The sequence below is a fragment of the Mytilus californianus genome, unplaced genomic scaffold (genome assembly GCF_021869535.1).
Source record: "Mytilus californianus isolate M0D057914Y unplaced genomic scaffold, xbMytCali1.0.p SCAF_2, whole genome shotgun sequence".
NCBI classification, from domain to species: Eukaryota; Metazoa; Mollusca; class Bivalvia; order Mytilida; family Mytilidae; genus Mytilus; species Mytilus californianus.
The window spans coordinates 74,601,346-74,617,681 of record NW_026262668.1 but is presented as its reverse complement, the minus strand read 5'-3'; the positions used below and the strand labels follow the sequence as shown (position 1 = coordinate 74,617,681).

Genomic DNA, 16,336 nt, shown 5'->3' with positions numbered 1-16,336 from the left:
AATAATAGGCAAAACTTGCATTTTAACCCTATGTTCTATTTTAGGCCGTCGGCCATCTTGCTTGGCAAGCAGGGTCATTGGACACATTTTTTAAACAAGATACCCCAATGATGATTGTGGCCAAGATTGATTAAATTTGGTCCAGTAGTTTCAGCGGAGGAGAAGAGTTTTGTAAAAGTTAAGATGACAACTGACGGATGCCAAGTGACAAGAAAAGCTCACTTGGCCTTTGAGAAAATTTTGCACAATCTATAGCCTGAAAACAGCTCAAAACTGTACTTTCACATAATATTGAAGAAAACAGCATGGTTAATACCTTTAGGAAAATTATAATGTGTGGGCCATTGGACATCATGCCCCCTCGCATAATCACATTTCTATGTAATTGAAAAAAAGTTGTGGTAAAAAACACCTTCATTTTGATAAAATATATCCTGGTTGCCTGGCCTAACCTCCTCTTTGCTACTGTCAAGCAGTGAACCAGGATCCCAGGCTAGATAAAGTACTGAATTTACACCATTATAGTTCTGTGTTCAGCGAACTATGGAATTAGGACAAAACCGTAATTTTGCAAATCATTTTTAAGTTTCACATCATGATGAACATGTGTACAAAGTTTCAAGTTAATGTGACCACAACTTCATGGCAAACTACCAACCTGATACTAGAGGGACAGACTAATGGAGAAACTGAGATGGACAGCGAAATAAAAAAAAAACAGAATGCCCTATACTATCGTATGAAGGACTTAAAAATTCACATTTTTGTTGGAATTAGTGAAATACTTTACCCTATCTATATTCAAAACAATCAGCAGGTTCCGAGTTTGAAAAGATGGACACTTTTTGAACACAAGGCTTGTTTAAAGCCACATTTTGCATGTGCCAAGTCAGGCTATCTGAACCATGTGTTGTTGTTTGGAAGTGCTTTTTGGAGAGGGACTGGATGTTTGTGACGGTGCAGTCTGTAGTCTCTAGTGATTCCTGTTAAGCTTTTCATGTAGTGTGTTAAAATTAATCATTGCATTGCATTAAGTGAAGACTCATATTTAGGCAATATTCTAAATTGAGTTATTTCTCTTTGTTTATAATTGAGGGTAGAACAAATAGATTCATTCACCATGCCTGATTTTCTGAAGATGTAACTTGATCAAATAGTTTCCTAGCAAGTATGGTTGTAACCTGTACATTATATGTACTCACAATAAAACTGGAGGAGAAGATGGCTGAAATATAGCTTACAAACCAGTGACGATACAGATTGATTGCACATTACAATGTGCAATAACTACAAAAACTAAAAAAAAAGAAAGATTGTCAATGAAATAACTATCTACCATTCACAAAAAGACACAGATGTAAACAATTACATGTCACCATATGTTTTTCAACAAGAAGCAAAATCAATGCATATTCAGGATGAGAAACTATTAACAATCAATACAAACTAGGTAGGATGACAAGGATGATGGGCAGGAAATTTGGGCTGTCAATGGCAAACAGTGGGACGTTGGATAGGGACAGGATGCGATAAGACCAAAGTGACCATATTTTTATACCAAAGTCACCCTCCATTAACCAAGTGTATCCTCTTTCAACAGCAGGTGGTTTAAAAATTATTTCTGTTTTTATGAACTACATTTACTGAATTAATGCACAACACACTGATGAATAAACTGATATCAGAATAGACAAACTGATATATTTTATTTCTTTTTATTATTAAATATAATTGTTATCATAAACATGATGTAGAATTCATTATACACGGCACAGTAATAGCACTTATAGTAATGTTAGTATTTCAACAATAGCCATCAACATTCCACACCCTTTTTGCAATGCTGTCTTAACAACCAGTGAAATAAAAAGTTCCAAGGCTGAAAAAAATATCTAAAATAATCAAACGCATAAAACATTCAAAAAAAAATATTGCCCTTTTTTTTAAACAAAATTTAATATATTTAACTTTTCCTTCTTAAATGTATTGAAAAAAAAACTTTGAATAGAGAAAAAGTTTTCTTATACATTTAAACAAATAAATATAACCCTTTACAATACTAGAAGGCTATTTTAGTTACCACTTAAAAGATCCTCTAGTAATTAAATGAAATAAACAATAATTTTGATATAAAAAAACTGTCATTTGCAAGTTATATATGTGATCTTTGTACACACTCATTATGGCTGAGGTGTAAATCTAAGGTAACTTTTCCCAGATGGCACATCCTGCACTCTATGTTTTGGAAAAAGTTTTGCAGCTTCTTCTGGTGTAACACTTGGGATAACCATGCATTCTCCTCCTTGCTGCAAAAAAAAAGGAAAAGGAAACATATTAACAAACATGTGTAGTTTCTTTTAAAAGATTAACTCCGGTCAAGTAGACACAGTGAATTCTTTAAATGAATATATAAACTAGGGAACTCTTGTCATGTTTACATCTAATTTTTATTCATACTTATTAGTTTGTACTTGTACCACAACTGTAGTGTACATGGTCAATTGACTTTCAGAGTTTTCACTAAGTCTATTAAGTCATCTTTTTTTTCCCATGACGAGTTCACATATCTGACAAAAATAATATCATCATAACTAATGCATTAACTCATCATTAAAGTTTTCTGACCTAAACAAAATGAACTTAAATAGATTAAGATAAAGATTCTTATTTCATATTTCGGGTAATAAAATGAAGATTTTTAGACTCAGTTGATAGAATCTTGATGCATGTTGGGTTAGTTGTTTAGAAATTGTCAGTGCAGTCTTAATTCTTTGCGTTCAGAACTCATGGAATCATCTCAGTAAGAATCCTGGACTTTGTGACAAGGAAAAGATGATATACTATGTGCATTTCATGTTCGTTTTACAATTACCAAATTCCCTCTCAAGATGTTGAAAATTTCTCGAGTTTTGCATTGCCAATTATGTTCAATTGTACTAAAATACTTGAAATCTGTAAAAATGGAATAAACCATTTGTAAACAGCTGCACTAAGAGCACATGATCAGCCCTTATTGTGCATATTGAAATTGTTGCAAGAATAAAATGGGATATTTCAAAGGCATTTAATCATAAGCAAATAAAATGGCTCTGCAGAAAAAACATGCCTGAGGATACCATTCAATCAAACAGTTTGTTATGTTCACAATTTCCAACAGTATGTACAGTTTCCACTAAATCAATCCAGGCAAACCCAAGTTATGGTAAAATAAATGTGGATAGTGTTCACATGTGGACACAGATGATGCCCCCGCTTGCATATCATATAGTTATAAAGGGACATAACTGAAGAACGGTAAAAATGATGCTACCCAAATTTGAACTTGATCTGAGTTTTGTGGTAATAAGCATTGTGTGTAAGTCTCATAACATTTGGTTGAGGCTAACTTAAGTAGAGAACAGAAACTAAAAATTCAGCAGATGTCCAACCCTGAAAAGTTGGGCCAAAATAGACACAATATTCACGCTTGATACAGGTCTGAATTTGGATTGTAACTAAATTTTTGACACATAATAGGTTTCTGACACAGAATAACTGTAGTCAAAGAACTTCAAATTGGTTATATGATTTGAATTTATATTTAATTTATTGCTTTTGTGCAATACAAAATGCTGTTGCGAATTGACCCCCACCCCTACCAAAAAAATATCATTTTACCCCGGTTTTTTGCTTTTGTGCAATACACTATGCTGTTGAATATTAACCCCCCAAAAAAAATATTTGAAGAAATTTTCTTTTAATTTCTGAAATCTGAAATGAGAAAAATTGTCCCCCCTCCAATTTTTTTCACCTCCCACCTTTCCCTTATTCCCCCAAAAATTCTTTCCTTCAAGATATGGTCAGTATCTCAATTCAAATTTCTAATGCAGTTTGCAATCAAAATTACCCATTTAAATACATCATAAAAGTTTTAAAATATAAAATGACATACATAGTCATGGCTAAAATTAATATTAATTAATAGTAAGGCCAAAAAAAATATATATGTCTGTTTTAGGTTACATACTTTAAAAAAATAGGGTAGGTAGGTCGGTATTTCCATTTTATTTTTTCATTTTATTTTTTGTGACATGATTTTGAGTCGTGCCATTTCGACTTGTCGTGGTCTGAGTTGATCATGGGCCGAGTTTACCCGTATTTTTGATGATTGGATTATTTCCCTTGGAAAAAAATGGCGGCAAAGTGTTTATTTCATCACACGAGTTGCGAATTTCCTTAAAACAGCTGTCATATTCACAATTGTGAACATAGGGATGTATCAGGCAATTGATTTATATCATTTGCAACACTACTTTCGCTTTTGACATGAGTTCAGTTTATTTTTCACTTTACGACGGAAATAAAATGACTTAGGGTCGGCGCTCAAAAGTAGGGTAGGTCGGGTAACCGTAAACAGACATATATTTTTTTTTGGCCTAACTGCTAAAAATAAATTCGACAGCTAATCACCTCAAGACAATCACCATTTCTTAATACATAATTTACAAGCAGTGTAAGGGAGGTAATCAAACAGTGTTCTTTAATTTGAATTGGATTACCTCCCTTACACTGCTTTTAAATTGTCTCAATTGTCCTTTAACCAGAAAAACCCTTGTTTTTCCCCTTTTTTTGCCCCTAATTACTAAATGGTTTGAGCCATAACCCCCCAAAGTCAATCCTAACCATCCCTCCTTTGTTGTATGGAAGTTTGTGGTATAATTTCAGAGAGATTCATACACTTTAACACAAGTTATTGTCTGGAAACTACAAAATCAATCCCAACCTTCCTTTAGTGGTTATAAACCTTGTGTTAAAATTTTATTTTTTTCTATTTACTTATACTAAAGTTATTATCCGGAAACCATCTGTCTTCGGACGACGACGATGACGTGATACCAATATACGACCAAAAAATTTTTAATTTTTGCGGTCGTATAATAACTTGATATTTAGAAGAAAATAAAAATTTTGCAATTTTTCCATTTATAAAGGGGCATAACTCTAGAACCGTTAAAGTGACACCACCAAAATTCAAACTTGATCTGTGTTTTGTGGTAATAAGCATGGTGTATAAGTTTCATAGCATTTGGTTGAGGCAAACTTAAGTAAGAGAACGGAAACTAAAAATTTTGCAATTTTTCCATTTATAAAGGGGCATAACTCTAGAATGGTTAAAGTGACGCCACTAAAATTCAAACATTATCTGTGTTTTGTGGTAACAAGCATTGTGTATAAGTTTCATACTATTTGGTTGAGGCAAACTTAAGTTAGAGAACGGAAACAATTTTGGGACGTACAGACGGACTTACGTACGTACGTACTTACAGACGGACAAGGGTAAAACTTAATGCCCCCACCGCTAAGGCGAGGGCATAAAAAGTGAAAAATTTATTAAAATCTGACAGTTAAAGTCCTATAACTCTGGAGCGACAAACAGAAAACTTTAAAAAATCTAAAGGGAGCTTCCTTTCATCAATCCCCACAATAATGTAAAGTTTGGAGGAAATCAATCTAGGTATATTGGATAGGGACAGAAACTTTGCCTTGCAACAGGCCACCTAGGGACCCCTCAAAAAGTTGTTGCAAGGGTTTTTAACGTGAAGAGATTGAGTGGCACTTTCTCTACATGAGACATCAGATTTTACGTTCCCATTCTGACCTGACGTGGCTTTGTTCTTGTACATCCTACACAGCCAAACTGATGACCAACTTTGGCAAGGGTTTTACTGCCGGTCGAAAGACCAAAATGACCATATTTCTATTCCCCAGTCCATTTTGGGTGGAATGAAAGATGTATAAGAAATTTGTCACTAGGTTTCTGTAAATGGATATGTGGCACATGTCATGTTTGCCATCAAATGAATTAATATAAGGATCTGTCTAGAGTGTGTCTTTTTTAAATATATATCTGAGTTGCTAGGTACTTTCAGAAAAGAAAATAACTGAAATTTGAACAATTACAACAGAGAATCCCCTATAAAATTTATTACATTTAATTTCCTTCATATTGTAATCGAGAATTACCTGCTAGTTTCAAATGACCAAATAAAAAGATCAATTTACAGATGACAATGAAAGATCATTCAATTAATAATCTATCAAATACTTAAAGGGAAAAAGGATCATTAGAAATGTGCTTTTACTCCACTCATGTTTAATATCATATAATATTATATAAACCATGTAAAATGTTGACATCAGACATTTATAAGATATAAGTCTCACCTGTGTAACATGTAAACTATGCAAAAGTTTCAAAGTTGATGGATCGTGACTGAGGAGGCAGGGCCAAATAACCTCCATAGAAATGAGACACTGCCAATGCTTATACAACTGACTATGAAATATCATTGACTTAACATTTTTCGGTTCCCTCAAATTGACCAATCACAAAAAAGTAGCCCAAGTCTTGCCTTAGCTGACGCAAGGCAAAATTCAACGGTTTAGATATAAATTGCAATTACAAAAAAACAATATTGCACACCATACCTGCCAATTTGCTGGTGTTGCCACTTTCTTGGTAGCTGTTAACTGTAGAGAATCGATAACTCTTAGTATCTCACTGTGGAATACAAAGTTTAACACATGGTAACTAATTACAATATTGACTACTTTGAGTATAAATAAATGAAATCGAACATTAAATTAATCATTAATATTAATTAGTGATTAAGTAATTAAGATTAAATAATGAGCTTGAAGAAAAACCGTTGATTGAATACTTACTCAAAGTTACGACCAGTAGTAGCTGGGTACAAAGCAGACAGCTTCAACTTCTTGTCAGGTCCAATGATGAAATACTAAAATTAAAAATGGATGACAAATTACTTATCAAGGTTTGATTCTAGGACAGTAACTCATAAAAGGTAAAATATAAAATGGCAAATATGTACAGACGGGCAGCTTTTGCATACTACAATGTACATGGAATATGGCAATGTCATGAATGAAAGTGAAGAGATACCAACATGGACCAATTTGACCATGCAACCCCATTATTATACATGTGTTATACAAGGTCTTGGTCTTTGTTTTGTAATTTTCAAGTATAAAATATATATTCCAAAACATTTTCTTAAGGAAATATATATATGTTGTGTACAAGTTATCATTTTGTACAAATTATAATTTGTATTTTAACTTTGTACAAATTACATGTACAAATTGTAATTTGTACAAAAAGTGCTTGTACAAATTACAATTTGTACAAAATTTGACTAAAATTCACTTTTAACTTGTACAATAATTTTTAGTATGTTAATTTAATAGGATGGAAACACGAAATGTACATGCATGCCAATTAATTCTGATAGTACAATAGAAATTGGCCCCAGTGACAATTCTAATAGTATAATAGAAATTTGCCCGAGTGACAATCAGGATGACACTGACGTTGAAACACCAATCATACGTGCCAGGAAGCGTGCGCTGTCTGGCCAACAGATCCAAGCCGAATATCTAACCAAGAAAACAAACGGAAGTTATCAGAACTAGCTGTGGGGGATAATATCATTATACCAATTCCTCAGTATGATCGTGCCAAAACTGATCCTCAAAATATCTTAGGTGTAATTACCGAATCTGGAGAATTTGGGTACCGCATTGGAACAGCTGTAGGTATTTTTACAGGATATTTGTCAAAAATCAAATTGAAGCTGTTAAAAACACATCTTTCTTTATTTGCAGTAACAGTTCCTGAGTTTCAACTTTCGCTACATGTGTGTGAAACAGTTAAAAAGCTTTAAAAAACTGGTGGTCAGAGGTTTCTTTCATGTAAATGAAAAGGGGGTGCAGCACTTCTTAATATAAATGTAATAAACTGCTTCGCTGAGCGCAGCTGGATACGCCCGCAGAGGTCCAACCCTGAACAGTTGGGGCAAAAATGGACACAATATTCAAGCTTGATACAGGTCTGAATTTGGATTGTAATTAAATATTTGACATATTATAGGTTTCTGAATAAATGTAGTCAAAGAACTTGAAATTGGTTATATGAATTGAATTTATATTCAATTAAAGATTTCTTGCTGTTGTGCAATACACTAACTATGCTGTTGCGCAATACTTAGTAAATCTGTTGTCAGACTATAAACAAATAAAATTTATAAAATTCTAAAGGGAGCTTACATCAATAGATATAAACAATTCACCAAAGTTTCATAAGAATTGCTGAAAGCATTTTTGAGTTATTATCTGAAAACTGGAAAATCCCCCCTTTTTTAATGAATAAAACCCCATAACTCGGAAATGTAAAATCTGAAATTTATAAAATTCTAAAGGGAGCTTACATCAATAGATATCAACAATTCATCAAAGTTTCATGAGAACTGCTGAAAGCATTTTTGAGTTATTGTCCGAAAACTGGAAAATCCCCCGTTTTTTTTTATGAATAAAACCAAGTAACTTGGAAACGTCAAATCTAAAATTTATAAAAATCAAAAGGGAGCTCATGTCAATAGATATAAACAATTAACCAAAATTTCTTGCAAGTTGGTGAAAGCATTCTTGAGTTATTGTCCAAAAACTGGAAAATCCCCCTTTTTTTAATGAATAAAACCCCATAACTCGGAAACGTAAAATCTAAAATTTATAAAAAACGAAAGGGAGCTCACGTCAATAGATATAAACAATTCACCAAAGTTTTATGCAAATTGGTTAGAGCGTTTTTGAGTTAATGTCCGACATGTTGACGACGGACGGACAGACGAACAACGGTATACCATAATACGTCCCGTAAACGGGCGTATAAAAAGCAAAAGATATTGTGCTATTCCAGATTCCATAATTCACTCATATGCTCAAAAAAATTATACAGAACTATTTTTTGTATTTTGTAAATAAGATTTATTGTGTGGTCATTGAATAAAAACTTTAATAGTGTGTATCAATGCTTTTTTTATAACAAAATCCATACTATAAATTATTGTACAAGTTATAAGTAAATTTTAGTCAAATTTTGTACACTTTTTATACAAAGTCAAAATACAAATTATAATTTGTACACAACATATATATAGTTAATATAGCAAAATGTTCAAAAAACCTTACATCTGAAAATCATACTTAACATATAAAGGGCTCACACAATTTAAGAACAAACATTGACAAAAGGGAAAAGTGACTTGACATTTTGAATCATATACTACAGGAAGGTTAGACTTAACAATGATACCCATCATCATACTGCTGTTTTGCCATTTGTATCCCCCTTTTTGTTTTACACAGTTTTGTTTACTAAGAATCCATTATGAAACATATGTGCTTTTCTAATCTAACACATAATTATAATGTAACACTTGTATAAATTTATTTTTATTTTGTCATTTTTCAGTATATATACATGGATAATGTAGTTTCATTTATATTATGGGTAGATTGTATTTTTCTGGATAATTGATTTTTTTGTGGATTGGACAATAGACAAAAACGCGAAATTAATTATTGTGATTTCAGGAAACGCTGCAAACAAATAATGATATCAAGATTTTAAATTAGAGTTTCAATTTTTGCAAAACCTATCCCATTACTATTTTCGCAATAATAAAAACATCACAAAATTTCTGAATTAATAGTTTTAAAGATAAATAAGGTCTATTTTGATGCCTCTTTTAACAACCATTTGGTTCAAAGAAGATTTATCAAAACGTTACAGCAGGAAAATGACAAATGCAAAGCAAAGTGGTGGGAAGATAATACTGGCCCTTTTTGGTCAGCTGAACTAAGAAAACTTACAGCTCTACATGTGAGTGGTAATCCAGCCTTGTCTTTCTCTACTGGATCTAACATACCAAGCTGTACTGCTAACTTTCTCTCCTTGTCAGCAATGATAGGGTAGGGAAAGTCACCACCACATTTTTGGTAGCTCTGGATATCCTGCAGAAATAAAAAGAAAAGCAAAAAAATGAAAAATAAGTAATATTGGAAATAGGAGGTCTACAGACAAGTATCACTTCAATTCTTGTATATATAGCTAAATATCATGCTTGTCAGAGTATTTTAATATAAAAATGGTAATCACTTTAGTTTTACCTCGCCAGTGATTCCCAAGCAAGGACTCCTTATGGGATGTCCTCAGATCCTTACTCAAGCAACAAGCAAAGCTTACTTATATCAAAGTGAAAGATCTGATTTTAATCAAATTGACAAGAAACAATTTTTGAGTTTTTGTGCCAAAGTTTTGAGTTTGTTAAGGGCATATGATATGGTTACAGGGGAGGTAATGACGTCGCTAATGTAAAATGTTATTTTTCACGACGTCAAACTGTAACATTGTGGAAGAGATGCATTTTTCCACTGATTTTAATCATTAATTAGATTAAAAGGAGTACATGGACACTCTTTTTAAAATGGCATTTGGTTTGATTTTTTATTTTAATTGTACAAATTTTAAAGAAAAATTCATTGATGAATTTTTTTTTAAATTAGATAAATATACAGCCAAAATTCCATTTTTTTCTAAAATCTTGAATATTTAATAAAACTGAATTATTTCCAAAGAATTGTTACACGAAAGAAGATAGTGTTGTGTTCACATTTATCTTTTGAAACAAAAATGGTAGGTATATTTGTCCAAAAGGATAGAAATTTCCAAGAAACCAAATTTTAAGTAAATATCTAAAATTTTGACCCCATTTATCTGAAGTAGCACATCATACATGAAGGTATATTTTTAATGACATTTTTGCATTGAAGAGGTGAAAATAGCTCAAAAAAAAAATCATATAGGATCAAAACTGTATTGTATGCCTGCAAGTATCTGCTTTCAATATCCTTTTCTGTTCAATAAATAATTGTACCAGATAAACTAAAATCAACAAATGTGACAAAGGTGTTGTCTCTTTAACATGTTTAATAATTGGTTATCCTAGGTTTCAATATTATCTTTGTCTTTATATTTACATGCACCCTATGACAAAATCCCCTTTTTTTCAAATTCAACAATAGCGTTTAATATTCACACAGTCATGACAGCGTATAATTTTCCATAGACAAACCTAACAAAATGGAAATAAACAATTAAAATTTTCTGTATATGTAACGGTTTATTTCTTCCTCTGTAATATTTTATCCTGGGGATAATTTGTCACAGAAATTTTTTTCCAGACATGGTATTTCACAGGTAGATTTTATCCAGAGGAGTGAAATTCTATTTGTCTTATGTGGATAGTATTTACCAGTATATATTTTCCGTTCCATATTTCACAGAACCTTGTGAAATATAGTCCCACTGTCTACTATGTTAGGTACTCGCAATCAATACATACCTGACCATAATTATAAATGTTTCACCAAGGTAGAACATATTTGCATAATTTATCAATCAAAGGGAGGTAGTTATGAGCCATTTATATTTTACAGATATTATATTCCAGAGACCAGAATCTATTTCATAGTGAAATTTTTCCTTTATTCTTAATTTTTCATATTAATTTATATAAAAAGATGACTTAAAACATGATTTAATAAAAACTTTATTTCTACTTACTTTTTTATTTGTACTGAGATCTGAAAACAACTCACTTTTACCTGTATTTCAGTAATAGTTATACACCGAGGGATAGGTGTGTCTGGATAAGAAACCCCAACGGCCGGAGGTCGGTCGGGAGATAAGAGACATATGACTGGGATAAAAAAAATTACCTTCAAGCAAAGGAGTATTTAAAGGATTATTTTTTTATTCCATATAGATGCTTATTGGAATTTCCTAAAATGTGTTTTTTTAATATCATGAAACAATTTGTAGTGAACACTTTTAGAAATTTCTTATGTTCATGCTATGTAAAGAATAATCAATTTCTATTGTTACGAATAACAATGGACTTTGTTTGCGGGATGTAGAAGCAGGGGTTTCCAGAAACCCCGCTCGTCACACCCTGTGGTCAAAGTCCATTGTTATTCGTAACAATAGATCTATTCAATTTACACTTGTTTCAGAAATAGAAACTATGAAGTATAACAATAGAACTGGGGTGTAACTTATCTTATTTTATATATTAAATTGATCATGATATTATTTCACAATTAAGATCTGTGAAATTACTTCTAGTTTTTTGTTTCATATGTTTCATGATATTTGTCTTTTAAAAGAATGATATTTACTTTAATATTTCAGGATATTATTTTCTATTATAATCTGTGAAATTATTTCCCATTATAATACATTTGTTTGGTTTTTTATTTACTTATTTAGCTTATATTCAAATACACTATTTTTAGTACATAGTATTTGCAAAGATTACGTTTTTTTATTAACTATTCAATATTTTAACTTCCCAGATAGAATTTCACGGTAATGGATAATATATCACAGTGAAATATTTTCCTCCGGATGAAAAAAATACAACAACTTCTGGAATATTTCTTCCCCCAGATGATATTTCATCCGGATAGAATTTTGCTTTACATATACACATACTAGTAGAAGATCATAGCATACAATGCTTGAGTTCATCTTATGTATGCCCTCCTCATTCTTAAACATAATCTGTATATCATGTTTATATACAATAAAACATAATACATTATTCTCATATTAACAGGTTCCATTATCATATTACATGTTTCTTCATGCACCATTTCATGTGGGAACACAACCATTTAAATCGTCATTTTACGAACACAATGACAAATACTATGAATGCAATTTGATAAGAGTTTTTTTTATATCTATAAATCAGTTGAACAGAAATTTCTATTTAATATGATATTAAATTTAAAGAAAAAAGAGAAAAAGTAAAACAGGTCATGCATGTCTCTATAATAGGCGGTATACATACATCTGAGTGTGTTATTTTAAGGGCATTTTTAATGAGTTTGTGCTCCATTATTTCATACTTTTCATAATATCAGTCAAATAAATCTTTAAATTATAACTTACCTGTACATCATGTACATTGAGGTATCTATAAACTTACTACTGGCAGAATTTAAATGACATATTTAGTTGACTGACTAATATCAGGTTCCCATGGACATAATACAAATTTCAAGTTATACACTTCAATTCCTTTGAATTGTCTTTATGCTCTATAATTCTATATTTTTTATGACAAAAAGAATTTGCAAAAAGTGCACCTCCAAGCTAAGCATGGCTGGAGGTCTATTAATCATGTTTACATAGCAGCTATAATGGTTTTCGCAACTTAGCAAACTGTGCAACCAACCTATAGCTACCTATGACTGGAGTCAAATCTCCAATCACACTGTCAAATGCTGGCTGCTGTTTACTAAAAAGAAAACAGACCCACCACATATATTATGCATTGATTGATTAATAGGTGCTTAACATTCAGCCTGAAATATTGCATGAATATTCAGGATCATAATGTGATGTCTTATGAATATATATATGGGCTACATTGTGAATTCAATTGTGAATGAGGCTAGCTCAATAGGTAACAAACCTTCACATTGTAGGTAATGATTTATGTACAATTATACTCAGTAATTTTGGCTTGATGGATTTCTTTGAAATTCAAGAAACTGAATCAACATGATCAACATAAACATGATAAATATAAATGTTTTTCTTATTAAATAAAATATAAACAATTAATGCACACAACATATTAATTCAAAATTCAATAAAAAAAAATGTATAATACCTTAGACCATCCAAGATGATCTTCCACTGAGTCACATGATAGAGCAATCAGTTTGACATTTCTTTTCTTAAACTCGGGAACAAGCTTTATCACTGCTCCAAGTTCAGTTGTACAAACAGGGGTATAATCTGCAGGATGGGAAAAAAGAATTGTCCAACTGAAACAAAAAATAGAAAAACATCTAAGACTTGAAACATGTGAAATATCAAGTGCTAATGTCATGAATGTTAGTTATTAACCTACAATTTATTGTCTATATGAGCATTTTCTGACTCAAGACAAAAAACCATAACCCCCCTCACCCCCTTGAAGTTAAATGGTTGCTCCCTTAATTGTAAAATGCATATTGAAATGAAAGTGAGCCTTCAGCATTTTATTTTTATCTTACTGTTTTGATACTATTGAACTTTGAAATTTCTGATTCACTGCCATGGAAAGGGTTCCTAAACATTTTAAATTGGTAAATGATACACATGATTTTAAAAATGCTGCACAGTCCTATATTTTGACCTTTGGAAATCATCTCCAGCAAACAAGTTCTCATGCAAGTTTATAATAGAAGTGGAACGTTTGGCATTGTACACAAAAAAAATGTATGTAAATTAATAGTATTTACTATTTTACACAAGCGCAACGTCCATCATGCTTAAGGTTCATGTGGACCCTTTGGCTAAAATGGCTGCATTTTCACCTCAGAATTTACTCTTTGAGTACAGACAAACCTGCGCATCTGGAAAAGTGTTAAGGCATAGCATGCCCTAGATAAATAAACTTATTATGCATTGTATGTTTTAGAAAATTTAAAACTTAACTGGATTAAGCAGTGCACTTTTTTTCGTCCCTGCAGAAGATGATAAAATTAACAAACAGTTGAGTTTCACTTGATATGGTCCACTCAGGTAAACAGTTTAAATCACCAATTATTGTCAGGTATCTATTGTCCATCTATTATCCATGTCAATCAAAACAGTTCACTTCAATTATTACCTGTGGGGAAGTTCTCAAACCTCTTTCCCAACATAGTTTATTTTGGCACCTTCTGGAGGAATGAAAAAAAGTGCACTGCAAAATCCGGTTAAGTTTTTAATTTTCTAAAATATAAAATATATTTGAATTTTATTTATCTAGGGCATGCTATGCCTTAAAACTTTTCCAGATGCACAGGTTTGTCTGTAATCAGAGTAAATTTTGAGGTGAAAATGCAGCCATTTTAGACGAAGGGTCCACATGAACCTTTAGTTAAGAAATGAGGCATGGAAACCCTCCCCCTTTTTATTGTCTTTATGTATATAAATCAAATTCAATCATATTTGTTTCTTATTTTCCTATATCTAACATGCTCTTGCTCATATAAAAGCATTCTTATGTTTGGAGCAATTCATTTGTACACCTCTACTCTATTTTTCTTTCATACGAAATATTTTCGGTCAATGGGCGTACCATTTTATGTAACGTGTACCGGTAACCGTTCTCTGAATGCTTTTAAATATTAGAACACACGCTTTGTTCAGTTCTCACCTATCTCCAATCCAGTCGTGAAATTGGATATCACCTTGACTTGTCTCAGCCTTGAAATTTGGAAATTCGTCTCCCAAGTTGATGCCCATGCTTGCTTTTCTAGATTTGCCAAAATACCGGAAGTTACGTTCCACCTACCCGTGGCCACGGACCAATAAACCAAGATGTTATCAGTTTAAAGGTAAAAGTTCAATATATATAATTAGCAATATGGGGAAAACTCTATTAATTCTTAGTTTTAAAGAAAAAATGGATAGTGCATTGTTTGGAACCAATTGATATATAAGAATTATGTCAAAGTTCATTGTAGTAAGGATTTGTATAGCCGGTATACAAATGATCACAAATCCTTGATCCTGGCCGGGAACAGTATATCTAACAATATCAATATATATATATGTTCCTGCTTGATCCAAATTAACTTGAATTCACATGTTAAAAATGTTTTACTATTTAAACATACAATAACACATATAAACACATACCAATCAGGAACATATATATTGGATCTTGAACAGCATGCATATAATCTGTTTGTTTTCCTCCGTTCTTCATGGCTTTCTCATTTTAATGTTTCAACCATATTTGTGACTCAGCCAGGTGTTCGGTCTGTGTAGTTGTTATGTGCACATTTTGCTGCTCTTTTCTGTACCTGCTCTATTAACTTTGATTTTACTAAATATTTTGGTTTGTTGCATCCCATACTGTGTATGCATATTCTACTGCAGATCTTATCATGGATACATATGCAGCCACCTTTTATGATAAGCCGTTTTACTATTCATTCTAACTTCAAGATATCTAATAAACTTTATAAGATATATCATATAGTTTATAAGATATCTTATATAGCTTAAGTTTATAAGATATCTTATATAGTTTATTAGGTATCTTATATAGTTTATAAGATATCTTATATACTATTCTTTATATGATATCTTATTATATGAGATATCTTATAAACTATATGAGATATTTTATAAACTATATAATATATCTTATAAAATATATGAGATATCTTATAAAGTATATAAGATATCTTATATAAAAAATATTTATAAGATATCTTATATACTTTATAAAATATCTTATAAAGTATGTAAGATATCTTATAAACTATATGAGGTTTCTATATCTTATATCTCATATGATTTATAAGATATCTTATATAATTTTCTTAAATTATATGAGATATCTTATAAACTATATAAGATATATTATATAAAAAATATTTA

General features: G+C 31.5%; 1 protein-coding gene across 1 annotated transcript; it reads right to left on the bottom strand.

The window, feature by feature from the left end:
- Positions 1 to 1,667: 1,667 nt before the first annotated feature.
- On the bottom strand, positions 1,668 to 15,270 carry LOC127730295 (peroxiredoxin-6-like). Its single transcript, XM_052238619.1, has 6 exons — positions 15,102 to 15,270; positions 13,584 to 13,740; positions 9,712 to 9,852; positions 6,706 to 6,779; positions 6,469 to 6,541; positions 1,668 to 2,306 (listed from the first exon to the last, which is right to left on the bottom strand). Exons 1-6 carry the CDS (start codon positions 15,188 to 15,190, stop codon positions 2,181 to 2,183), a joined length of 660 nt encoding a protein of 219 aa, XP_052094579.1. The 5' UTR covers positions 15,191 to 15,270; the 3' UTR covers positions 1,668 to 2,180.
- Positions 15,271 to 16,336: the final 1,066 nt, after the last annotated feature.

What these genes read in the sequence shown, in the direction of transcription:
- LOC127730295 (XM_052238619.1), bottom strand. Translation starts at nt 15,190, where the DNA reads ATGGGCATCAACTTGGGAGACGAATTTCCAAATTTCAAGGCTGAGACA. An exon ending in CACGACTGGATTGGAGATAG is followed by an intron (nt 13,741 to 15,101) that starts GTGAGAACTGAA and finishes TTTTTGTTTCAG; the next exon opens with TTGGACAATTCTTTTTTCCC. An exon ending in ACTACTGGTCGTAACTTTGA is followed by an intron (nt 6,542 to 6,705) that starts GTAAGTATTCAA and finishes TGTATTCCACAG; the next exon opens with TGAGATACTAAGAGTTATCG.